The sequence below is a fragment of the Pseudophryne corroboree genome, chromosome 2, assembly GCF_028390025.1.
Source record: "Pseudophryne corroboree isolate aPseCor3 chromosome 2, aPseCor3.hap2, whole genome shotgun sequence".
In the NCBI taxonomy this organism is placed as follows: Eukaryota; Metazoa; Chordata; class Amphibia; order Anura; family Myobatrachidae; genus Pseudophryne; species Pseudophryne corroboree.
The window spans coordinates 513,633,559-513,661,015 of NC_086445.1; the positions used below are offsets into that span (position 1 = coordinate 513,633,559).

A 27,457-nucleotide genomic window follows, 5' to 3' on the forward strand; every position below is an offset into this window, starting at 1 on the left:
TATACAAGTGAACATGGGCATGTCAGTATGTAAATTACAAAGTCGGACGTGCATGTCAAACGATGTTGTATAGGGATCCGTTTTCCATTCTGTGGGTGCGGGAAGGAATTACCTGTTAGCATCCCCCTACAGGTAGTACAATTAGGGCATTTATAGCACCCAAGCTTCTTAGGGGGTAGCCATCCCTCCACTTCTTTCACCACTGATTGATCCGGTCGCATCAGCATATTGCGTAGGTTTGGTCCACGTCTATAGGCTATTAATGGTTGTTTTGGTAATACATCTTTGAGGGTATTGTCAGTCGCCACAATCCCCCAATTCTGTTTTATGGCAGTTCTTGTGGCGAAACTACCCGTGTCATAGGTTGTTAGAAACACAAATGGTTTCTCCAGCTTATTTACAGATTTCTTACCGCCCTTAAAGCGGGTTTCAGCTTTATGTAGACATTTCTCCACCACATCAGGGTGATATCCCCTCTCGAGGAACCGATGTTGCATCTCCACTAATTGTTCTTCACGAATCTGGATATCCGAGTTGTTACGCATAACTCTGATGAATTGGGAAATGGGTAGACTCTCCTTAAGTGGTTTCGGGTGATAGCTGCCATAATGAAGTAGTGTATTGCGATCAGTGATCTTCCTGTACAGTTTAAATCCATAACCCCTATCAGTGGTAAATATAGTCACGTCCAAAAAATTAATACTGCTAGAATTACATTCCATGGTAAAGCGAATTGGTGTATCTAACTGATTGAGTTGCACAACCATGTCCTCCAAGGCTGCCTTATCATCAAACCACAGAAGAAATACATCATCTATGAACCGCTTGTAATAACCGATACTACCACCAAACGCCCGGAGTATAAATTGTTGTTCGTATTCCTCCATATAGAGATTGGCGTACGCCGGGGCTATGTTACTTCCCATCGCGGTCCCAGACGTTTGGAGGTAGTACCGGTCACCAAATTTAAAATAATTACAGGTAAGGGTCAACTCTAACAGTTCCAGCAGAAATTCAATCGGTGGTTGACAGTGGTGAATATTTAACAGTGCTCTACGAACCGCAGCTATTCCTGCCTGGTGTGGTATAACCGTATATAATGAGGAGACGTCCATAGTCGTTAGCAGGACGCCTTCAGTGTTGACCATAACAGATTTTAACCCATCAATAAAATCACCCGTATCTTTAATATAGCTCTTGATTCGTTTGACACACGGTTGGAGATAGGTATCAAGATATCGTGCAACTGGTTGAAATAATGACCCCCGGGCAGAAATTATAGGTCTGCCCGGAGGTTTTTGCATATTTTTATGCACTTTCGGCAGTGTATATAAGATAGGGCATATGGGGAAATCTGTATGTAGAAACGATGATATAGTTTCGGTGATGATACCCATATTCAGCGCACCCTCAACAACATTATCAAGCTTTCTTTTAAATATAACAGTGGGGTCACTATCAAGCATCCTATAGGTATGATCATCACTGAGTTGGCGTATAATTTCTTCATTATATGCTGTGGTATCTTGGAGCACCACTGCACCACCCTTATCCGCTGGACGTATGGTGATAAATGGATTTTCTTTGAGTAGTTTCAGTGCCATATTTTCTGCCTTGCTGAGATTAGGCCTACCATGAGTGGTCTTTTTCATACAATCAGAAACTGTCTGATCCATCATACGGGAAAAAGTTCTAATATTCGTATTATTAGATGATGGATCATATGTACTTTTCTTTCTGAACTGAGAATCGGGTACTACACGTGTATCAGATGCAAATTTCTCTTTAAGTCTAAGATTGCGAGCTAGACAATAGTTGTCAATCCTCCATCTCATAGGATCAAAGTGAACCGTAGGAATGAATGATAAACCACGTGAAAGTACCTTTTCTTGTTCAGAACTAAGAGTAACCGAGGATAAATTAATTACTTCGCCCGTTGATTTTTGGGCGGTTTCTTTGTTGTATTTTTTGTAGGACCCCCTCCTTGGATGGGGCCTTTTGGGTCTATTTGTTGAGGGTCTAATTGTGACCGTGTGGCCACCCGAGAAAAAGGCTGTCGTTGATAGTTCCTAGAGTTGGAGTTCTCTCTTTCTGAACTGGAGGCTGTTGAATACTGATCAAACTGGTACTGTCCCCTTCTAGATCTAAAGTTTCTTGTATTGCGGGAAGGAAAATCATTACCCACTAGCCAGCCATACACCCTATGATCCCTATAGTCTTTTTCAACCTTCTCCAGTTTATTTCGTTTAAAGTTGATCAAATCAGTTTTGTACTTATCAATTTGTGTATTAAGTTTAGAGAGCCACTCCTCTGATTTATCACTAAGGAGTACCCCCTCCAGTTGTTCTTTACTAGTACTAAGTTCACTTCTGACTTTATTGAATTCAACTCCAACCTCCTCAATCACCAACAATAATAAATCAAGTGAGCACTTGTTCAGGATTCCACACCATCGGCTACAAAACACAGGGTTATTGCGGCCGATGGTGGGGACATTCCGAACACTGAACCCACGCGGGATCTGTTTTTTACGAAAATAGTCAGAAAGAAACTGTCCATGTAATAACAGATCAGTTTCCCGTTTATTAAGATTTAGTAGTTTATGGTAAACGTCAATTGCTTTTTCTCCCGGTATGGTTTTAAAGTCGGCAAAGTTAAAAAGAAGGCGTTCTGCTTTGCCGACTTTAAAACCATACCGGGAGAAAAAGCAATTGACGTTTACCATAAACTACTAAATCTTAATAAACGGGAAACTGATCTGTTATTACATGGACAGTTTCTTTCTGACTATTTTCGTAAAAAACAGATCCCGCGTGGGTTCCGTGTTCGGAATGTCCCCACCATCGGCCGCAATAACCCTGTGTTTTGTAGCCGATGATGTGGAATCCTGAACAAGTGCTCACTTGATTTATTATTGTTGGTGATTGAGGAGGTTGGAGTTGAATTCAATAAAGTCAGAAGTGAACTTAGTACTAGTAAAGAACAACTGGAGGGGGTACTCCTTAGTGATAAATCAGAGGAGTGGCTCTCTAAACTTAATACACAAATTGATAAGTACAAAACTGATTTGATCAACTTTAAACGAAATAAACTGGAGAAGGTTGAAAAAGACTATAGGGATCATAGGGTGTATGGCTGGCTAGTGGGTAATGATTTTCCTTCCCGCAATACAAGAAACTTTAGATCTAGAAGGGGACAGTACCAGTTTGATCAGTATTCAACAGCCTCCAGTTCAGAAAGAGAGAACTCCAACTCTAGGAACTATCAACGACAGCCTTTTTCTCGGGTGGCCACACGGTCACAATTAGACCCTCAACAAATAGACCCAAAAGGCCCCATCCAAGGAGGGGGTCCTACAAAAAATACAACAAAGAAACCGCCCAAAAATCAACGGGCGAAGTAATTAATTTATCCTCGGTTACTCCTAGTTCTGAACAAGAAAAGGTACTTTCACGTGGTTTATCATTCATTCCTACGGTTCACTTTGATCCTATGAGATGGAGGATTGACAACTATTGTCTAGCTCGCAATCTTAGACTTAAAGAGAAATTTGCATCTGATACACGTGTAGTACCCGATTCTCAGTTCAGAAAGAAAAGTACATATGATCCATCATCTAATAATACGAATATTAGAACTTTTTCCCGTATGATGGATCAGACAGTTTCTGATTGTATGAAAAAGACCACTCATGGTAGGCCTAATCTCAGCAAGGCAGAAAATATGGCACTGAAACTACTCAAAGAAAATCCATTTATCACCATACGTCCAGCGGATAAGGGTGGTGCAGTGGTGCTCCAAGATACCACAGCATATAATGAAGAAATTATACGCCAACTCAGTGATGATCATACCTATAGGATGCTTGATAGTGACCCCACTGTTATATTTAAAAGAAAGCTTGATAATGTTGTTGAGGGTGCGCTGAATATGGGTATCATCACCGAAACTATATCATCGTTTCTACATACAGATTTCCCCATATGCCCTATCTTATATACACTGCCGAAAGTGCATAAAAATATGCAAAAACCTCCGGGCAGACCTATAATTTCTGCCCGGGGGTCATTATTTCAACCAGTTGCACGATATCTTGATACCTATCTCCAACCGTGTGTCAAACGAATCAAGAGCTATATTAAAGATACGGGTGATTTTATTGATGGGTTAAAATCTGTTATGGTCAACACTGAAGGCGTCCTGCTAACGACTATGGACGTCTCCTCATTATATACGGTTATACCACACCAGGCAGGAATAGCTGCGGTTCGTAGAGCACTGTTAAATATTCACCACTGTCAACCACCGATTGAATTTCTGCTGGAACTGTTAGAGTTGACCCTTACCTGTAATTATTTTAAATTTGGTGACCGGTACTACCTCCAAACGTCTGGGACCGCGATGGGAAGTAACATAGCCCCGGCGTACGCCAATCTCTATATGGAGGAATACGAACAACAATTTATACTCCGGGCGTTTGGTGGTAGTATCGGTTATTACAAGCGGTTCATAGATGATGTATTTCTTCTGTGGTTTGATGATAAGGCAGCCTTGGAGGACATGGTTGTGCAACTCAATCAGTTAGATACACCAATTCGCTTTACCATGGAATGTAATTCTAGCAGTATTAATTTTTTGGACGTGACTATATTTACCACTGATAGGGGTTATGGATTTAAACTGTACAGGAAGATCACTGATCGCAATACACTACTTCATTATGGCAGCTATCACCCGAAACCACTTAAGGAGAGTCTACCCATTTCCCAATTCATCAGAGTTATGCGTAACAACTCGGATATCCAGATTCGTGAAGAACAATTAGTGGAGATGCAACATCGGTTCCTCGAGAGGGGATATCACCCTGATGTGGTGGAGAAATGTCTACATAAAGCTGAAACCCGCTTTAAGGGCGGTAAGAAATCTGTAAATAAGCTGGAGAAACCATTTGTGTTTCTAACAACCTATGACACGGGTAGTTTCGCCACAAGAACTGCCATAAAACAGAATTGGGGGATTGTGGCGACTGACAATACCCTCAAAGATGTATTACCAAAACAACCATTAATAGCCTATAGACGTGGACCAAACCTACGCAATATGCTGATGCGACCGGATCAATCAGTGGTGAAAGAAGTGGAGGGATGGCTACCCCCTAAGAAGCTTGGGTGCTATAAATGCCCTAATTGTACTACCTGTAGGGGGATGCTAACAGGTAATTCCTTCCCGCACCCACAGAATGGAAAACGGATCCCTATACAACATCGTTTGACATGCACGTCCGACTTTGTAATTTACATACTGACATGCCCATGTTCACTTGTATATGTGGGCAAAACCATAAGGTCCTTCCGGGAACGGATCTCTAATCATCGCTCGAATATCAGACAAGCATTGAAAACGGGTGGGTCTGACAAACCAGTCGCTCGACACTTTGTGCAATTCAAACATCAACTAACAGCTTTGCGCTATATGGTGATAGACAGAGTACCACCACTATCCAGGGGCGGCGATCGAGCAAAGATACTCTTACGCCGGGAAGCCTTCTGGATCTACAGATTGGAGACTGTTTTTCCCAAGGGTCTCAATGACTCAGTACACCTTAGCATTTTTCTATAAACTGGTCACAGCATATGTTTTGGTAACTCCACTTATTAATTTATTTTTCATTTTTCTCCTTATTTTTACTTTTTCATTTTTTTCATATTTGTCTATGGTGTATTGCGCACAGTGATTCTTCCTGTTACTTGATCCATATACTATGCTTGTTTAAAAGATTGTTACTATTATCGCTATTATTGCTAAAGGTAATGTGAGAAGGGCAGGATACTAAATGTGTCATCACTTAACCTTACGTTAGTCAGATACATTTCTCACTTAACGTGATCATAGATGATTGATGACCTGATTATGTTTAGTCAAATTTATTAGTCTCCTTTGATTTATATAAACGACACAATGCTGCTAATGTATGTACTCCGAACTTGTGGGTCATCTGACGCGTCTATATGTATTATGGGGTTACTTGGGGATGATTTGCCTCTATGACGCCGTATGTATTATACACGTGACTTTACACGTGTTTGCGTTCCATCTCGGCCGAGCGGTCACTTCCGCTTCCGCTGGCGTGCGTGTCACGAGCGGTAATGGAATACAGCACGGCTGGGTAAGTTGAATATGTTTTGGCATTACATGGAACGGATTTTAAAATGATAATTGGTGGGAGCTTTTCTATTGGCATAATCTCTACTAGATAGTAGTTTATTTTAACATATGGTGTGGTGCACGAGCACTCCGGGTTTTATGTTTAACTCTTTGATCATTACTGTGACTATATAAGGGTGAACTATGTATGTATCATTTGAACCTTGAAAATGGCCCAGTAAGGACCGAAACGTCGGTGTGACTATGATGTCTGTGCTACATTAAAACCCTGCTTAACTACATGAATCGTCTGGTGAGTGCATTCTTTCCATGATTATATGCATTCAAGGGACCAATAGGGTGCATACCCCTAGTCTCATGAACATTGAGTGACACCCCAGCAAGTGTTGAATTTGGAGAGTGCCAACAACCTGTGACTCTTTTTATTTATATATATATATATAATTTTTTTTTTTTTTTAAGATTATTTTTCTAATTTTACCAATTTCCAGCAAAGAAGGTTACAAATGACCAAACGCATGCTTGGCGTTAGGATTTCTGTCTACAGAACATTCCCAGCAGCAGATGAGTGTGCTGATCTTGTGCTTGGCAGTGAACTGTCTACCTGTGTGATTGTTTATATGAAGCCAGGCTAGGGATAAATGTGGGCGGCAGAGAGGGCATATTTGCACCTGGACAGTGTGTGCGAATGGAATAGACCTCTGCGGGGGAACACAGCTTTGCCAAAATGTGCAAAAAACACACCCTCCTAATTATTCCCAGCTCTAATGAAGTCAAATGACATTATATAATGAGGGAAACAGAAGTCACAAATTTATGCATTAGATGGTGGAAGGAACAAGGTCCCAAAAGCACATGACACAAGCCGTGACTTGTTTGCTGTAAACCTCTGTTTTATATCTCTTCAGTGTTCTATGTGAAATGTGCACTAAAGTGTCTTTGTAGTACACACAGTACGTGTACCCTAACAATCGCTGCCCATGTGTATCTCCGCAGAGACAGGCCTACATGATTGCTGCAGGTGTCATCTGTGCCATCTATATGGTCTGCGCCATCATACTGACACTCGGTGTGCGGGAAGAGAGAGGTGAGTAATCCTGGATCCATGCTTCTTTCCATTTTAGTTTTGACATGAAACATTCCCCAGTTCTTCTATAATTCCAGCTTATCTCTCTCTTCTGCAGATTCTGGTGAGCTCCTATCTGACCAGCCTATATCTTTCTGGCAGGGTCTGAAACTTGTAATGAGTCATGGGCCATACATTAAGTTAATTGCTGGCTTCCTCTTCACATCGCTGGCCTTCATGGTAAGACAGTTATACAAAAGGTAGAAGTAGCTATTACTGAGTCATACAATGATAACCATATTTGGTGCATGGTTTATCCCAGTTGTACATTATTTAGAAAATAGTGTAGGTAAAAAGGAATGTAAGTTGCTTTATGTGTAATTTAGATACAGGGTCCTGCAGATAGGAGTGACCGAGTATGTGGGGAAATATTGGACCCGGGGAGGTTTTAAAAATGAAAATAGTTCTAGGCACCCGGGACAAGATGAGGATTTGGATAGATTAGGAGGAAATTGCTGAGATGTCGGTGAAAGGTGAGGTGATCATTATAGGATATTGCAGTATGGCTAATGTCTGGGAATTGCCCGTTGCTTAATCAGCCAGTAGTCACATTCTGGGTTGCAGGTCTGCAATCGGTTGGCTAGGGAACTAACACACAAGGACACAATCTCAGATTTGGTTATTACTAGTGTAGGCGACGAATGAAGTGTGTCTGAGCTCTTGGTTTACTGACATTTACTGTAGCAGTAAAACAGGACAAAGCAAATATTTCACATTTAAGCTGATTTTAGTGAAATGAGGAAGCTTTTATGTAAATATCTGCCATGTGGGATTTAATAGGTGGAATACAGAAATAGTGTAAAATAAACAAAAATATTATTTAATGCTGAAGTTTTGTGACTGGTATATTTTTTATTTTAAGAAATACAGAACCAGTCAGGTGAGAGGAGGATAAAAATATATAAAGATACTAAACTCAATAAAATATATAAAGATACTAAACTCAATAGAGGAAGAGTATGCAAAAAAAAAAAAAGGGTGAATATGTTGAAGCAAAATAAATAAAAAAAAAAATATATATATATATAGTGCAACCGGAAAGTATTCACAGCGCTTAACTTTTTCCACGTTTTGTTATGTTACAGCCTTATTCCAAAATGGAATAAATTTAATTTTTTTTTTTGAGAGTTCTGCAAGTTTATTAAAAATACAAAAACTAAGAAATCACATATACATAAGTATTCACAGCCTTTGCCATGAAGCTCAAAATTGAGCTCAGGTGCATCCTGTTTCCACTGATCATCCTTGAGATGTTCCTACAGCTTAATTGGCCTATGGTAAATTCAGTTGATTGGACATGATTTGGAAAGGCACACGCCTGTCTATATAAGGTCATACACTTAACAGTGCATGTCCGAGCACAAACCAAGCATGAAGTCAAAGGAATTGTCTGTAGACCTCCGAAACAGGATTGTCTCGAGGCACAAATCTAGGGAAGGGTACAGAAAAATATGTGCTGCTTTGAAGGTCCCAGTGAGCATAGTGGCCTCCATCATCCGTAAATGGAAGAAGTTCGGAACCACCAGGACTCTTCTAGAGCTGGCCGGCCGTCTGGGAAAGGGCCCTGGTTAGGGAGGTGACCAGGAACCTGATGGTCACTCTGTCAGAGCTACAGCAATCCTTTGTGGAGAGAGGAGAACCTTCCAGAAGGACAACCATCTCTGCAGCAATCCACCAATCAGGCCTGTATGGTAGAGTGGCCAGACGGAAGCCACTCCTTAGTAAAAAGCACATGGCAGCCCGCCTGGAGTTTGCCAAAATGCACCTGAAGGACTCTCAGACCATGAGAAGCAAAGTTCTCTGGTCTGATGAGGCAAAGATTGAACTGTTTGGCGTGAATGCCAGGCATCATGTTTGTAGGAAACCAGGCACCGCTAATCACCAGGTCAATACCATCCCTACAGTGAAGCATGGTGGTGGCAGCATCATGCTGTGGGGATGTTTTTCAGCGGCAGGAACTGGGAGATTAGTCCGGATAGAGGGAAAGACGAATGCAGCAATGTACAGAGACATCCTGGTTGAAAACCTGCTCTTGACCTCAGACTGGGGCGACGGTTCATCTTTCACTAGGACAACGACCATAAGCACGCAGCCAAGATATCAAAGGAGTGGCTTCAGGACAACTCTGAATGTCCTTGAGTGGCCCAGCCAGAGCCCAGACTTGATTCCGATTGAACATCTCTGGAGAGATCTGAAAATGGCTGTGCACCGACGCTTCCCATCCAACCTGATGGAGCTTGAGAGGTGCTGCAAAGTGGAATGGGCGAACCTGGCCAAAGATAGGTGTGCCAAGCTTGTGGCATCATATTCAAAAAGACTGTAATTGCTGCGAAAGGTGCAGCAACATAGTTTTGAGCAAAGGCTGTGAATACTCATGTACATGTGATTTTCTTAGTTTTTTTATTTTTAATTAGCAAAAATCTAGAAAAAACTTTTTTCACTATGTCATTATGGGGTATTGTTAGAATTTACATTAGAATTAGAATGTCTATTGTGATTTATGCTTTCTATTAAAACTTTAAAGGGAGTCACACATAAAAAAGGGAAAATATATACAGTACTTCACCATAGGTATAAATATGTTTGGTACAGATGTTGTTTGAAATGTCAAGTAAAAGTAGATGTGTAAAGGGCAGTTATAACATTGTGTGTGTATATATCTCACACACACACACACACACACACACACACACACACTGTATTACTACATCATTGCTCTTTGTATCATATTATTAAATACACCTAAGGTAAAACACTGTCACATAACCTTGACATGACAGCACTGATGTTATTAACCTTTCCCATATTACTTTTGTATTCCAGCTTTTGGAGGGAAACTTTGCCCTGTTTTTGTCATATACACTTAATTTTCCCAAGGATTTTCAGAATATCCTGTTGGTTGTAATGGTGAGTATGGAATCTTGTGATTGTGGGAAAGCTTTATATAACGGTCAGGGCTTTCCTTCTCGCCAGGCCACGCTGCCAGCCTCTCATATGCAAATCTGGGCACATAGTTATACTAATGTTACATGGGAAAAGCACCAATACGCCTGGTGTTCTACTGCATGGAATACATCAGTGACTGGTTATGCTGGTCACGAATGTAACTGCATATTGTTACATTATAAAGTTATTTAACTTTCAAAGATCAGTGCACAAAGCTGCTTTTGTTCCCTCAGCATGGAGACAGAAAGCTATTGTGAGCTGCTGAACATAATATTTATGCCCGTGTCCCATGTCCCTTCCCTCCCTGGCAGATGGAAGAAGCCTGGGTTCCCCGTCACTGTGTTTAACACAAATCCTTCCCTTTTCTCTCTTATTTTGCCAATTTCTCACCCTTCCCCCCCCCCCCCCCCCCCCCCTCAATACATAGCAGAAGTAGGATTTTTTTTATTTATTTTTTAAATGTCCGTTTTAATTAACTTTAATTCATTTTTATCCCTCTCACAGGTTTCTGCTACTCTGACGGTACCATTCTGGCAGTGGTTCCTGACTCGCTTTGGAAAGAAAACTGCAGTCTATTTTGGGATATCGGTGAGTAAAAGTAGGGACAATGCAACTAACTAGAGGCATGGAAGGAGTGACGGTGTACTTGGCACATAGAAGTAATGGCATGTCTGGTATCTTGGCTGTGCTGAGCTTTTGCTGCCTTCTAGTGGATACTTACAGGATTGAAAGGAAAGATGTCTGGCTAGTCATTCTTTTGACTTATCTATTGTGAGACAGCTATATAGAAATGCGTTTGTTTTATCTGTAGCCGCATAAATATTGAAGTGTCCTAATGATGTAGGATGTTTTTATTCCCTCTACAGTCTGTTATCCCTTTCTTGATTGTTGCTGGTGTGGTGGAAATCAATCTCATAGTTACCTACATTGTGGCAGTTGCAGCTGGACTCAGTGTCGCCGCAGCATTTCTTCTGCCCTGGTGAGTGTTTCTAGTTCCAGATTTCCTATCTGTAGTTTTCTATCATCCCATATATTCCCTAGTGTGTTTCTTTATGGTCCTTTCCCCAGTTTCTCAACATTCCATATGTCGGGTACCTCACTAACGTTAGGTATGCTACAGCCAGAGATCTTCCCTATCTGTTTATCTACAGTATGTCTCTTAGTTACCCAACAAAAATAAGATTTTGACAGGAACCACCAACAAGAAATCCAATGTAGTTGGATATACATTGTACAACCTTAATTATTATTATTATTTTTTTTTTAATTGAATGGGAAGATGGATCTAGATTGCCTAGGTTTTAGCGAGTGACTGGGGTGATGTTTGGTAAATACGTCAGGGTCCAGTGCTACATACTGGGCGGGATGTAATGAAGTCTGAGTTTGGCGGCCGTGCGGGATGCCGGCTGAACTCGGATGTTTTTTTTTGTTTTTTTTTAAAGGGGCAATCATGTACAAGGCATGGTTTAGCTTTGTACATGATTGCCCCTTTGAAAAAAACTTCCAAGTTCGGCCAGCATCCTGCATGGCCGCCAAACTCGGACTTCTTTACATACCGGCCATTTTTTTTATTTTTTTTTATTACTGGTTGTCTGCAAGGTGATTGCCTTTTTGTAGGTGACACTAAGGGTGGTATTCAATTCTTTTCACCCCCTTCCACACCCATTCTGTTTCTGCTGACGGGAGTGGTATAATCATTTCAGCTCGCCAGCTCCGGGGTAGTGAGGGCGCCCAACCCTTTACACAGCTAAACCTGATTACTATGGGCGCGATATGAGCGATAACAGGGATCACCTTAGAAAGGAGATTGGGCATGATATATCATTTGAATACAACCCAAAGAATTATAACCTGAATAATCTCGTATCAGGATTAAGTGTAATACACAGGTCATTTAAATAGAATTTAGACATGGACAAACCTGTATAAAGTTTAACTCCTAAAAACATACAATTTTGTAGACTAGATTATAAATCCAAAAGCAGTGCCTATAATGAATGGTAATACTGTTTCATATCAGAAGTTTAGGGTTATCGCTTCAAGTGACATGAGTGTTAAACAGAAGGACAGCAGTGAGAACATCTCCTAGTATACTCTATCAGTATTGGTTATTAGGATTTGTAGCCAGTTTAAAAGATCCCATTGCATCTTGAACTCGCTTGTGAGACCTCACATATGGTATTTTGCATGATGGCTGCTAAATTTGTAAACCAATAACAGCTGTACTTAATAGGAAAAAGGCTACCAGGGGCAGGTATATAATAAACATTTAAATGTTAAAGATGTCTGTAATATTCAGCACTTCTATAACACAAGAACAAACATTTGAAATGAAACTTTCTGAGAATGTATGTGCTGGCCTTACTACTTATATCTAAATATCACATCATCTTCTGTCTTTTACTTACCATCAGGTCCATGCTTCCAGATGTCATTGATGACTTTACTTTAAAATACCCAGATTCTCCTGGACACGAGGCCATTTTCTTCTCTTTTTATGTATTCTTCACCAAATTTGCTTCTGGTGTGTCATTGGGCATTTCTACACTCGGCCTGCAGTAAGTATGATAAGTCCTGGATGTGAGCCCATTAACAGATCATGAAAGATGGGGCCTGATTCAGAGATGTATGCTAATGCTGTAAATGTGTACGTAGTGACTGTGAAAAATTATGCAAATGCCGCAACAACCTGGATTTTATATTGAGAAGCCCACCGGCGGCTTTGCAACTTACAGATGGAGCCTCAGTTATCCAGGCTCCATCTGTGACTAGGCGTGCCTGCCTGGGCGCACCTAGTCACTGTGAGCGTCTGTCTGGACGGGTGCACGTGCCCTTACAGAGAAGCTTACAATGGGAAGCGGCTCGTGCACTCCCGGCGTGACTAGGCGGACGGATCGCCAAGTCACGCCGGGAGTGCACACTTGCGCCTCGTGGAGCCAAGATAAGGAAGGCTCCATCTGTACAGAGGCTGCACATGAAGACAACGCTTCGGTTGCAGATGATTCGGTTATTGAACTTTAGGGGACATTTACTAAGCAGTGATAAGAGCGGAGAAGTGAGCCAGTGGAGAAGTGCCCATGTCAACCAATCAGCACCGAAGTAGCATCTATAATTTGCATACTATAAAATTTTATATAGAGCTGCTGATTGGTTGATGGGGCAACTTCTCCAGTGGCTCACTTCTCCGCTCTTATCACTGCTTCGTAAATGTCCCCCTTCGTAGCCCTATGGCCGCAGTAAGTAAAATGCCGGAGATGTCATTCACTTTGCGAGTAATCCTCACTACGACACTGTTGCAAGACCATTGTGGCACAGTGCTACTTAGACGTATGCGCTGTCTGATAAAACCTCGGATGCGTAAAAACCAAGTTTGCATCCATCTGTGAATCCGTCCCATACTCCACAGTTGGGAACGGAGAGAAAGAGAATAATGATTCCTGATGCTTTTTGTTGTTCTGTACTTTTTACACATGGAATCCTTGGCCCATTCACTCATTGCAGTCTTAAAACCAGTTTTGCAGGCTACCGGACCCGTGGCTGCAGCCAGCCAGAAGAGGTGAATGTGACGCTGAAGTTGTTGGTGTGTGCGGCTCCTATTTTGTTGATACTTGTGGGGCTCTTACTGTTTAAACTGTATCCAATAAATGAAGAGAAGAGAAGAGAGAATAAGAAAGCACTGCAGCTCATCAGGTGAGGACATCCATTCATTTCATGTATAAATAATTTCCATTAAATGTTACATTATTGCCTGACTTTAGATAGAGCTGTAGGGTTGTTTTTTGTTTTTTTGAAGACCATAAAACAGTTGCAGATGTGAAACAGTTTATGAAGTACATAAGACTGATGGCAAGGCAGGCAAATGGAGACATTTAAAGATCATATTTCTACTGTATTTTTAATGGCCCTAGAATAAGACACTGGTCTCATAGGGTTCGATCCAATTAGCCACAAAGGGTGCGATGTGCCGTTGCCGAGGCATTTCAACGCTTGCTACAGCACCCGATCTCGCACCCTTCGTGTGCTGAAATCCGCTCCAGTTCGCACAAAATTGCTCAGACCTCTATGGGGTGGTATGCACACTTGTGCGCATTCGGGGCGCCGTAAAGTGCGGCTGTTGCCGTGATGTCTCGCTCCTGCGAGATCATCGTGGCTAATTAGACAATACAAAAGGAGAGTGGTCCAGATAAGCACCGTCTCTTGATAGATAAGGTAAAGTTCTCTTCTCTAGCTCTGGTGGTCATCCTGATGGGCATCCATAATTTCTTAGAAGCAAAAGGAGGAACAAGACAAAGTATTATTCCAGTGGCGTAACTACTGCCCCCGCAGTCCTCGCGGTGGCTTGGGGGCGAGGGGCTGCGGGGGCGCCACTGACTTAGAACAGATTGACATGCGGACGAGCGTCCGCATGTAAATCTGCGGTCTCCTCTCCCTCCCTGCTGTGTTGGAGGGACACGGAACGCACATCGCGCGTCTCTCCTGTGTCCCTCCCTGGCTCTCCCCCGGCCGGTCTAAGGAAGTGCCGTTCGTGAGCTCTGATTGGCTCACGAACCGGCACTTCCTTTATTAGACCAGCGGGGGAGAGCCAGGAGGGACACAGGAGAGACGCGCGATGCGCTCCGTGTCCCTCCAACACATGGGGGGGGGGGGCCGGGGGAGCAGGCACTTGAGGCATATACCTGGCACTGTGGGGGGCAGATCTGGCACTGGGGGCATATACCTGGCACTGTGGGCATATACCTTGCACTGTGGGGGCAGATCTGGCACTGGGGGCATATACCTGGCACTGTGGGGGCAGATCTGGCACTGGGGGCATATACCTGGCACTGTGGGGGCAGATCTGGCACTGGGGGCATATACCTGGCACTGTGGGGGCAGATCTAGCACGGGGGGAAGATCTGGCACTGGGGGCATATACCTGGCACTGTGGGGGGGAAAGATCTGGCACTGTGGGCACATACCTGGCACTGTGGGGGGGAAAGATCTGGCACTGGGGGCATATACCTGGCACTGTGGGGGGGGAAAGATCTGGCACTGGGGGCATATACCTGGCACCGTGGGGGCAGATCTGGCACTGTGGGGGCAGATCTGGCACTGGGAGCATATACCTGGCACTGTGGGGGGGGGGGGGGGGGGAGGGGAGATCTGGCACTGGGGGCATATACCTGGCACTGTGGGGGCAGATCTGGCACTGGGGGCATATACCTGGCACTGTGGGGGGAAGATCTGGCACTGGGGGCATATACCTGGCACTGTGGGAGGGGAAAGATCTGGCACTGGGGGCATATACCTGGCACTGTGGGGGGGGGGAAAGATCTGGCACTGGGGGCATATACCTGGCACTGTGGGGGGGGAAAGATCTGGCACTGGGGGCATATACCTGGCACTGTGGGGGGGGGGGGAAAGATCTGGCACTGGGGGCATATACCTGGCACTGTGGGGGGGGGAAAGATCTGGCACTGGGGGCATATACCTGGCACTGTGGGGGGGGAAAGATCTGGCACTGGGGGCATATACCTGGCACTGTGGGGGGGGGGGAAAGATCTGGCACTGGGGGCATATACCTGGCACTGTGGGGGGGGAAAGATCTGGCACTGGGGGCATATACCTGGCACTGTGGGGGGAAGATCTGGCACTGTGGGGGCAGATCTGGCACTGGGGGCATATACCTGGCACTGTGGGGGCAGATCTGGCACTGGGGGCATATACCTGGCACTGTGGGGGGAAGATCTGGCACTGGAGGCATATACCTGGCACTGTGGGGGAATATCTGGCACTGGGGGCATATACCTGGCACTGTGGGGGAATACCTGGCACTGGGGGCATATACCTGGCACTGTGGGGGAATATCTGGCACTGGGGGCATATACCTGGCACTGTGGGGGAATATTTGGCACTGGGGGGAGCAGGCACTGAGGGGGCATATGTGGCACTGTGGGGGAATATTTGGCACTGGGGGGAGCAGGCACTGAGGGGGCATATGTGGCACTGGGGGGGGGGGGTATATGTGGCACCGGGGGCATGTACCTGGCACTGTGGGGGAATATCTGGCACTGTGGGGGAATATCTGGCACTGGGGGCATATGTGGCACTGGGAGCATGGCCCTAGCAACAAGCACTACCCCCTAGCAACGAGCATGACACCCAGTGCATGAAACCCCTGGCAACAAGCATGACACCCTGAGCATGAAAACCCCTGGCACCGTGCATGGAACCAAGAGCATGAAACCCCTGGCAACGAGCAGGTAATTTAAAAGTAATTAGAAGCCTTACTGTAGAACTTAATGTGTAATGGGCATTATGGTGTGTGGCATAATGTATCACGGACATTGCGGTGTGTGTCATAATGTATCAGGCATTACGGTGTGTTGTATACTATATCACGGGCATTGTGGTATGTGGTATAATGTCTCAGGATCATTGTGGTATGTGTCATACTGTGTCACAGACATTGTATGTGCTATAATGTATCAGGGGCATTGCAGTGTGTAGCATAATGTATAACGGGCATTGCGATTCCTGTCATACTGTGTCACAGACATTGTATGTGCTATAATGTATCAGGGGCATTGCAGTGTGTAGCATAATGTATAACGGGCATTGCGATTCCTGTCATAATGTGTCACAGACATTGTATGTGCTATAATGTATCAGGGGCATTGCAGTGTGTAGCATAATGTATAACGGGCATTGCGATTCCTGTCATAATGTGTCACAGGCATTACGGTGTGTGGCATAATGTGTCTGGGGCATTACAGTGTGTGCATATTGTGTCATGTGCATTATTGTGTGTGGAATAATGTCTAAGGGCCATTGCAGTATGTGGAATAATGTATACTGGGCATTACTATAAGGAGGAAAAATGACAAATAATGTAAGGGGCATGAATCAGGATTTTTTTTCTTTCCTGTGGTGGCCAACGTCTGGGCGTGCAGGTTGCATAACTGGGGTATAAGGTAGTCTTTTCCTGCAATGCCACGCCCTCCACGCAACGCTACGCCCATTTTGACAAAGCCACACCCCCTTTTTGCCGGCGCGCGCCTGCGGCGCACGCATTTTTCTACCTTTGCTAGTGCCAATTACGGGGGGTATGGGGGGGGGGGCGCTGAAGGATATTTTGGCTTGGGGGAGAAAAATTTCTAGTTACGCCACTGTTCCAATACCAAATTTTTATTAATGATATCAGTTTCATCCAAACACTCTCACCTCAACAAAGTGAGATGTGTACATAAAAGTTTATTTTCAACATTCAAGGAAAGACCTCTATAGGCAGGGGTTAAAGTGGGCCGGAACGGGGCGGAACTGCGTTCAGTCACCTCTAATTGCAGGCGGAACCAGTTCCGCCTCCGTCCGGCCACAGCATCAGGTCACGGCTGCATTGTAAAGTTTGCAGCGTCCGCCAGCCAATCCCGGCTCGCGGACCAGCTGCAGATCCAATTAAAAGAAGGGGCGGCTATTTCAAAAGCTGGCGTGAGCCAATCACGGCTCGCGGACCTCCAGCCAATGAGAAGCTGCCTAGTGGCAGTTTCTCATTGGCTAACAGTCCGCGATACGTGATTGGTGCGCAATCGGCGCTAGATTCAAAAGCGCAGCCCCTTCCCCTATACGGATACTGGGACCGGCAAATCTGTCTCCCCGCAGCACAGCGTAATGGGACCGCCGGAGCCCGTGACAGTGGGTCCCCCCGCACACATGCATAGGATCATAGGTGTGCGCACCCCCCACAGGTGCCCTACATTTATTGCTGCACATTCCTGTGCCCTTCTCCTGCTGCGCCCGCCGTCAGGTCATGTGAGTGAGTGTGCTTTCTTTATCATTATTTAGGCATACATGTTTCTCCAGCGGCACACAATAAGGACAAGAGTTGGCTTTAGTCACTAAAGCCGACTCTTGTCCTTATTGAGTTCTGCTGGAGAAACATGAGATATATATATATGTTTACTTATTTAATGGTGAGCACTACTGGGGGCATTCTGTAAGCATGTGGGGCGGGCAATGTGAATAAGATTGTGCTACAGTGAGGCATTATTTTGAATTTGGGGTACTTTTGTGTGGCCACGCCCCTTCCTTATGAAACCACACCCTTTTTTGCGGCACGCGCGCCGAAGGCGTGCGCTAAGGGGGAGGGGTTGTGGGGAAGATGAGTTCCCCCACCTCTCCAGGACCACTTTAAGCCCTGTCTATACGATATAATTAAGGATATCTGTCCACCCGCAAGATCAACCCTCAAGTAAAACACTGGGACCAGGTGTAGGCGTTCCCCAAAAGGTATTTTTGTGGGGATGGGCTCTCTATTCCTAGTGTGTTCCTCCAATAACAAAACAAGGTTGATCGTAATCCTCCAAAAAAGATTTTTTATTCCAAATCAGTCTCATGGTGAATCCAAAAAAATAAAACATTTTTTTGAGGATTACAAACAACCGCCACCACAAAGATACCTTTTGGGGAAGGCACTACACCTGGTCCCGGGTGAGTGTTTTACTTGAGGGTTGATCTTGCGGGTGGACAGATATCCTTAATTATATTCTATAGAGGTCTTTTCTTGAATGTTGAAAATAAACTTTTATGTACACACATCTCACTTCATTTAGGTGAGTTTTGGATGAAACTGATATCAATAGAAATTTGGTATTGGAATAATACTTTGTCTTGTTCCTCCTTTTGCTTCTGAGAAATTATGGATCCCTATCAGGATGACCACCAGAGCTAGAGAAGAGAACTTTACCTCATCTATCAAGAGACAGCACTCTCCTTTTGTATTGTATTGTCTGTATAGTGTAGGGGGGTGGTACCCCTGAGTGTGGACCTTAGCTGCAGTCTCAGGGAGCGGGTTATTCTTTTTTTGTATATTGCGGCTAATTAGATTGACCTCACATTGTGAGAGACATGAAATGGTGGTCTCTACTGCACCCTATGGGCATTGAAGTCTTTGATTTAGTGCATGTAAATAGGATGCAGTAGTTTTGGGGGAAAGAGGTCCTAAAAGCGCAGCAGCATGGAGTAATATCTCAATGACGGGTGTGGTTCATCAAATCGACAGTGTCTAGGTCTACCACTATATAGGTCGACAGTCACTAGGTCGACATGGATGGAAGGTTGACAGGGTTTCTAGGTCGACATGTGCTAGGCCGACAGGTCTAAATGTCGACATGAGGTTTTTTGTTTTTTTTTTTGGTGTAGTTTTCTTCGTAGAGTGACCGGGATCCCAAATTAGTTCACCGCGTCCCCTCGCATGGCTCGCTTCGCTCGCCATGCTTCGGGCATGGTGCCTTCGCTCTGCTACCGCTTCGCTCGGCACACTTTACCGTTCCAATCGTAGTCCACGTGGATCGTTAAGTATGAAAAAATTCCAAAAAATGTGAAAAACTCATGTCGACCTTTAGACCTGTCGACCTAGCACATGTCGACCTAGAAACCCTGTCGACCTTCCATCCATGTCGACCTAGTGACTGTCGACCTTTAGTGGTCGACCTAAACATTGTCGACCTAGACACTGTCGATCTTCAGACCGGATCCCCTTAATGACACTATAGGGGATAAGCACTTTTGTGGAAAGATATAGTAATAGTGTTGAGAAGAGGAGACCACCTAAAGTAAATGGGTCTTAGAGAGTATAGCAGGAAATGATGGGTCTCGCAGAGAATGTAGCGGTATTGGGTTGTACAAAGCATCGGGTAGTGAAAAGTGAAATAGTTGATAAATAAGACAATGAAGAGAGATATATAGGGGAAGCCACATCACTTTTGAATGTATCCATATAGTGAGCACGTATGTCTGAGTTGCACAAGTGTACATATGTTCTTGTAGTCACTGACACGATCTCTTTGTGTTCCTCAGAGATAACGACCGGGACTCTGATTCCGACTCCATAGAGCTAGCAAGCAATGTATGACGAAGGCAGAACAACTTGCAAAAGTTCACATGATGGAGCAGTAGAGACATTCGGTTTACCACAAAAGGGGGCTGGTACCAACCCATGAAAGACTTACACACTGTGCTCTTAAAACCATGCGCCTTTCTTCTGGGGGCGTGTATCGCCACCTTGGTGCTATCTGCGCTTGGCACACAACAGATGCTGCAATCCTACTGATCTTTTCACTAACATAGGGTTAATCGATAAACTTGCTGAATGGTTTTTTTTGTACATAAGGACTTAATCACAAACTTTTGGAAACAGAAATGAAGTTGAGACTGATACTGTTCAAGTGACCCGGAAGTTATGTCTTGGCAGGTTGTACACCATGTGCCTGCTACCTGCTAATCGCCAAACACTGAGATTTAATTTATGTATGTGGTTGTAAGAAAATATGGCTGTTTGTATTTATAATGTATAAATTGCTGTATATGATATGTTTGCTATGTACATACATGTGTGTATTATATAAATAACAATGTGTTGTCACATAAACATAATATACCATTTTTAGGAAGTATTATTTTGCTTCTTTTCTCTGTAAAATGTATTGTGCACATAGGACCTGTTTTTGTATATTTGGAATTAGTAATGAGTAGGAGTTCCCATACTGATCACAAGGTAATATAGAAATCATCCATAGGATCCAATACAATAGTGGCCAAATCACAAATTTTCAAATGTTTATCTTCACTTAAGCAACTTATACAATGATACATCTGTAATATGCTGCTATGGAGTAAACAACGTTTTATTTATTTTATTTTATTCAATACTTTATTATTTATTTATTGTTGAAATCATAAATGTTTACGAATCGGCTATTGATTTATGTGGTTTGTGGATGATGTTTCAACTTTCAAGGCTGAATACTTGCTCTGGCAAAATGTATGGTTTCAATTTATAAATGCACTGTGGTATGTGGTGATTTCTTATTGTTGCTATAGAGACCTATCATAACAGTTATAGTTAATGAAAAATCTAATCCCAGTTCTGGCAATGTAATATGCATGCTGTACCTCCTGCGGCTTGTCTGCCTCATTATAGGGAGGTGGTAGCAAAGGTGAGTTTATGTTAGACTACAATAGGTTTAAACAACTACTAAACCTAAAATGAAGTAATGTGTGTTAAGGTCACCTAAACCCATTCTGTAAAAGGAAAAAAAATCTGCACAGTGCCATTTGTGCACACTCTGGAATAGGTGTTCACGAGGCAGGAGTAGTGGTAATGCAAAAGCATCCATGTAGCACAAATCTAGTATTTCTTTCTATATGAGCCATGAACGTCCGGATGTACAGTTGTAATTCTTTTTTCTTCATGTTTAAAGTAGCTGTGCCGTGTATTGGATATGGATGAAATGTAGGTATCAACCTAGATTTTTTATTTTATTAATAACTTTTCCATGGTCTCTGTGAAAATGTGCAAACGCCAATAGACTTCTTTAGTAATGACTATTAAGTGCTAATAAAACTTCTGTTTCCTGCCAGGGTACTGATGATCCATCTTTACTAACTTGAGTACCGATGTTTCCTATGTCATTTACAACTCCTTGAAGTGTAATAAAGGTTAAAAATATATTCTCTTGTGGGCAGGGTCTAGCCTAAATCAGGCCTGGCCAACATGTGGCTCTCCAGCTGTTGAACTACAATTTCCAGCATGACCTGCCACAGTTTTGCTATTAGGTCATGCTAAAACTGTGGAGAGGCATGCTGGGATGTGTAGTTTTAAAACAGCTGGAGAGCCACGGTTGGCCAGGCCTGCACTAAATATCTAAACATATTGCATAGACAGAGTTTCCCAAACTCTGCCATTATCGTCCAGCTTTTAAGGAAACCCATGCTTGAGCACAGGTGACTTAATAAGTACCTCAGTCAATTTAATTTAACCATCTCAACTTATGCATGGATATCCTTAAAACCTGAACTGTAATGTTGGCATTTGATCAATTCTGGCATAGTCTATTCTTTAAAGAAACACTTTGCATGTGGTCTTTTGCCATGCTGGTTTTTAAAATTGTTTTTTAGTAATCTTAAATTGCACTTGCTCCATTTTGACTTATCTTTTATGCAAATAATTCACCTACGTTAGTTACATTCTGTATAATGTCCCTTTACAGGACTTCTGAACCCCTCCAATCAGTGTCCCCAATATTCTATATTTCTCTATCGTCCTAGTGGATGCTGGGGTTCCTGAAAGGACCATGGGGAATAGCGGCTCCGCAGGAGACAGGGCACAAAAGTAAAGCTTTCCGATCAGGTGGTGTGCACTGGCTCCTCCCCCTATGACCCCCCTCCAAGCCAGTTAGATTTTTGTGCCCGGCCGAGAAGGGTGCAATTCTAGGTGGCTCTCCTAAAGAGCTGCTTAGAGAAAGTTTAGCTTAGGTTTTTTACTTTACAGTGAGTCCTGCTGGCAACAGGATCACTGCAACGAGGGACAGAGGGGAGAAGAAGTGAACTCACCTGCGTGCAGGATGGATTGGCTTCTTGGCTACTGGACATCAGCTCCAGAGGGACGATCACAGGTACAGCCTGGATGGTCACCGGAGCCTTGCCGCCGGCCCCCTTGCAGATGCTGAAGTAAGAAGAGGTCCAGAATCGGCGGCAGAAGACTCCTCAGTCTTCTAAAGGTAGCGCACAGCACTGCAGCTGTGCGCCATTTTCCTCTCAGCACACTTCACACGGCAGTCACTGAGGGTGCAGGGCGCTGGGAGGGGGGCGCCCTGGGAGGCAAATGAATACCTATTTTGGCTAAAAATACCTCACATATAGCCTCCGGAGGCTATATGGAGATATTTAACCCCTGCCAGAATCCGTTAAGAGCGGGAGACGAGGCCGCCGAAAAAGGGGCGGGGCCTATCTCCTCAGCACACAGCGCCATTTTCCCTCACAGAAAGGCTGGAGGGAAGGCTCCCAGGCTCTCCCCTGCACTGCACTACAGAAACAGGGTTAAAACAGAGAGGGGGGGCACTAATTTGGCGATATGCTTATATATATTAAGATGCTATAAGGGAAAACACTTATATAAGGTTGTCCCTATAGAATTATAGCGTTTTTGGTGTGTGCTGGCAAACTCTCCCTCTGTCTCTCCAAAGGGCTAGTGGGTCCTGTCCTCTATCAGAGCATTCCCTGTGTGTGTGCTGTGTGTCGGTACGTGTGTGTCGACATGTAGGAGGACGATGTTGGTGAGGAGGCGGAGCAATTGCCTGTAATGGTGATGTCACTCTCTAGGGAGTCGACACCGGAATGGATGGCTTATTTAGGAAATTACGTGATAATGTCAACACGCTGCAAGGTCGGTTGACGACATGAGACGGCCGACAAACAATTAGTACCGGTCCAGACGTCTCAAAAACACCGTCAGGGGTTTTAAAACGCCCGTTTACTTTAGTCGGTCGACACAGACACAGACAGGGACACTGAATCCAGTGTCGACGGTGAATAAAATAAGAATTTACTTACCGATAATTCTATTTCTCGGAGTCCGTAGTGGATGCTGGGGTTCCTGAAAGGACCATGGGGAATAGCGGCTCCGCAGGAGACAGGGCACAAAAAGTAAAGCTTTCCGATCAGGTGGTGTGCACTGGCTCCTCCCCCTATGACCCTCCTCCAGACTCCAGTTAGGTACTGTGCCCGGACGAGCGTACACAATAAGGGAGGAATTTTGAATCCCGGGTAAGACTCATACCAGCCACACCAATCACACTGTACAACCTGTGATCTGAACCCAGTTAACAGTATGATAACAGCGGAGCCTCTGAAAAGATGGCTCACAACAACAATAACCCGATTTAGTTAGCAATAACTATGTACAAGTATTGCAGATAATCCGCACTTGGGATGGGCGCCCAGCATCCACTACGGACTCCGAGAAATAGAATTATCGGTAAGTAAATTCTTATTTTCTCTATCGTCCTTGTGGATGCTGGGGTTCCTGAAAGGACCATGGGGATTATACCAAAGCTCCCAAACGGGCGGGAGAGTGCGGATGACTCTGCAGCACCGAATGAGAGAACTCCAGGTCCTCTTTTGCCAGGGTATCAAATTTGTAGAATTTTACAAACGTGTTCTCCCCCGACCACGTAGCTGCTCGGCAAAGTTGTAATGCCGAGACCCCTCGGGCAGCCGCCCAAGATGAGCCCACCTTCCTTGTGGAATGGGCCTTAACAGATTTAGACTGTGGCAGGCCTGCCACAGAATGTGCAAGTTGAATTGTGCTACCAATCCCACGAGCAATCGACTGCTTAGAAGCAGAAGCACCCAGCATTGTTGGGTGCATACAGGATAAACAGCAAGTCAGATTTCCTGACTCCAGCCAACCTGGAAACTATATTTTCAGGGCCCTGATAACATCCAGCAACTTGGAGTCCTCCAAGTCCCTAGTAGCCGCAGGTACCACAATAAGCTGGTTCAGGTGAAACGCTGACACCACCTTAAGGAGAAACTGGGGACGAGTCCGCAGCTTTGCTCTGTCCGAATGGACAATCAGATATGGCTTTGTGAGATAAAGCCGCCAATACTGACACTCGCCTGGCCGAGGCCAGGACCAACAGCATGGTCATTTTCCATGTGAGATATATCAAATCCACAGATTTGAGTTGTTTAAACCAATGTGATTTTTTAGGAATCCCAAAACTACGTTGAGATCGCCCAGTGCCACTGGAGACATCAAAGGGGCTGTATATGCAGTACTCCCTTAACAACTTCTGGACTTCAGGAACTGAAGCCAATTTCTTTCTGGAAGAAAATCAACAGGCCGAAATTTGAACCTTAATGGACCCAATTTGAGACCCATAGACACTCCTGTTTGCAGGAAATGTAGAAATCAACCTAGTTGAAATTCTTCCGTGGAGCCTTCCTGGACTCGCACCCTGGCACATATTTTCACCTAAGTGGTGATAATGTTGTGCGGTCACCTCCTTCCTGGCTCTGACCAGGGTAGGGATGACCTCTTCCGGAATGCCTCTTTCCCTTAGGATCCGGCGTTCACCCGCCTTGGCGTCAACGCAGCTGCGGTAAGTCCCGGAACAGACACGGTTCTTGCCGAATCAAGACCCTTCTTAGTATCTCTTGAAGTTCCGGGAACCAAGTCCTTCTTGGCCAAACCGGAGCCACGAGTATAGTTCTTACTCCTCTCCTTCCTATCATTTTCAATACATTGGGTATGAAAAGCAGAGGATGGAACACATACACCGACTGGTACACCGACGGTGTTACCAGAGCGTCCCAGCTATTGCCTGAGTGTCTCTTGACCTGGCGCTTCAGGTGGGACGCCATCATAACCACCTTTGGTCTTTCCCAACGGTTTACAATCATGTGGAAACTTCCAGATTAAGTTTCCACTTTTCCGGGTGGAATTCATTTATGCTGAGGAAATCTTCCCAGTTGCCCACTCCCGGAATGAACACTGCTGACAGTGTTATCACATGATTTTCCGCCCAGCGAAGAATCCTTGCTGTCATTGCCCTCCTGCTTCTTGTGTCGCCCCGTCTGATAACGTGGGCGACCGCCATGATGATGTCCTACTGGATCAGCACCGGTTGACTTTGAAGCAGGAGTCTTCCTAGGCTCAGAGCATTGTAAATTGCCCTTAGCTCCAGTATATTCATGTGGAGAGAAGTCTCCAGACTTGACCACACTTCCTTGGAAATTTTTTTCCCTGTGTGACTACTCCCCAGCCTCTCAGGCTGGTATCCGTGGTCCCCAGAACACAGTCCTGAATGCTGAGTGTGCTGCCCTCTAAAAGATGAGCACTCTGCAGCCCCCACAGAAGAGACACCCTTGTCCTTGGAGACAGGATTATCCGCTGATGCATCTGAAAATGCGATCCGGACCATTCGTCCAGCAAATCCCCTGAGATCTGCCGAATGGAATCGCTTCGTAAGAAGCCACCATTTTTCCCAGGACTCCTGCGCATTGATGCACTGATACTTGGCCTGGTTTTAGGAGGTTTCTGACTAGGTCGAATAACTCCTTGGCTTTTTCCTCCCGGAGGAACACCTTTTTCTGGACTATGCCCAGAATCATTCCTAGGAACAGCAGACGTATCGTCGGAAAACAGCTGCGATTCTTGGAATATTTAGAATCCAGTCGTGCTGTCGTAGAACTACTTTAGATAGTGCTCTTCCGACCTCCAACTGTTCTCTGGAACTTGCCCTTTTCAGGATATCGTCCAAGTAAGGGATAATTTAGATGCCTTTTTTCTTTGAAGAAACATCTTTTCGGCCATTACCTTGGTAAAAGGCCCGGGGTGCCGTGGATAATTCAAACGGCATCGTCTGAAACTGATATTGACAGTTCTGTACCACGAACCAGAGGTACCCTTGTTGAGAAGGGCAAATTTGGACATGGAGGTAATCCTTGATGTCCAGGGACACCATATAGTCCCCTTTTTTCCGGTTCGCTATCACTGCTCTGAGTGACTCCATCTTGATTTGAACCTTTTATGTAAGTGTTCAAAGATTTCAGTTTAGACTATGTCTCACCAAGCCGTCTGGCGTCAGTACCACAATATAGTGTGGAAAAATAATACCCTTTTCCTTGTTGTAGGAGGGGTACTTTGATTATCACCTGCTGGATATACAGCTTGTGAATTGTTTCCAATGCTGCCTCCCTGTCGGAGGGAGCCGTTGGTAAAGCAGACTTCAGAAACCTGCGAGGAGAAGATGTCTCGACTCTCCAATCTGTACCCCTGGGATAATACTTGTACTATCTAGGGGTCAACCTGCGAGTGATCCCACTGCGCGCTGAGACTCTTGAGACTACCCCCCCACCTTGAGTCCGCTTGCATGGCCCCAGCGTCATGCTGAGGACTTGGCAGACGCGGTGGAGGGCTTCTTTTCCTGGGAAGGGGCTGCCTGCTGCAGTCTACTTCCCTTACCTCTATGTCTGGGCAGATATGACTGGCCTTTTGCCTGCATGCCCTCATGGGAAAGGAAGGATTGAGGCTGAAAAGATGGTGTCTTTTTCAGCTGAGATGTAACTTGGGGTAAAAAGGTTGGATTTCCCAGCTGTTGCCGTGGTCCCCAGGTCCGATGGACCGACCCCAACTAACTCCTTCCCTTTATACGGCAATACTTCCATGTGCCGTATGGGATCTGTATCACCTGACCACTGTCGTGTCCATGACATCTTCTGGGTGATATGGACAACGTACTTATCTTGATGCCAGAGAGCAAATATCCCTCTGTGCATCTCACGTACATATATATAGAATGCATCCTATTAAATGCTCTATATGAATAAAATATTTTCAGTCAGGGAATCCGACCAAGCCAACCCAGCACTGCATCTCCAGGCTGGTGGCGATCGCTG

The 27,457-nt window shown here is 44.6% G+C and overlaps 1 protein-coding gene across 1 annotated transcript in view; it reads left to right on the forward strand.

Annotated features, from left to right (window-relative positions):
- The window catches only part of MFSD2A (MFSD2 lysolipid transporter A, lysophospholipid), a 37,384-nt gene extending 16,413 nt beyond the window's left edge, over positions 1 to 20,971 (forward strand). Inside the window, exons 7-14 of the mRNA XM_063954090.1 lie at positions 7,162 to 7,252; positions 7,350 to 7,471; positions 10,115 to 10,198; positions 10,742 to 10,825; positions 11,104 to 11,216; positions 12,652 to 12,795; positions 13,751 to 13,927; positions 20,072 to 20,971. Coding sequence (XP_063810160.1) covers positions 7,162 to 7,252; positions 7,350 to 7,471; positions 10,115 to 10,198; positions 10,742 to 10,825; positions 11,104 to 11,216; positions 12,652 to 12,795; positions 13,751 to 13,927; positions 20,072 to 20,126 — 870 coding nt within the window. The 3' untranslated portion in view covers positions 20,127 to 20,971. The remainder of the gene's footprint in view (positions 1 to 7,161; positions 7,253 to 7,349; positions 7,472 to 10,114; positions 10,199 to 10,741; positions 10,826 to 11,103; positions 11,217 to 12,651; positions 12,796 to 13,750; positions 13,928 to 20,071) is intronic.
- Positions 20,972 to 27,457: the final 6,486 nt, after the last annotated feature.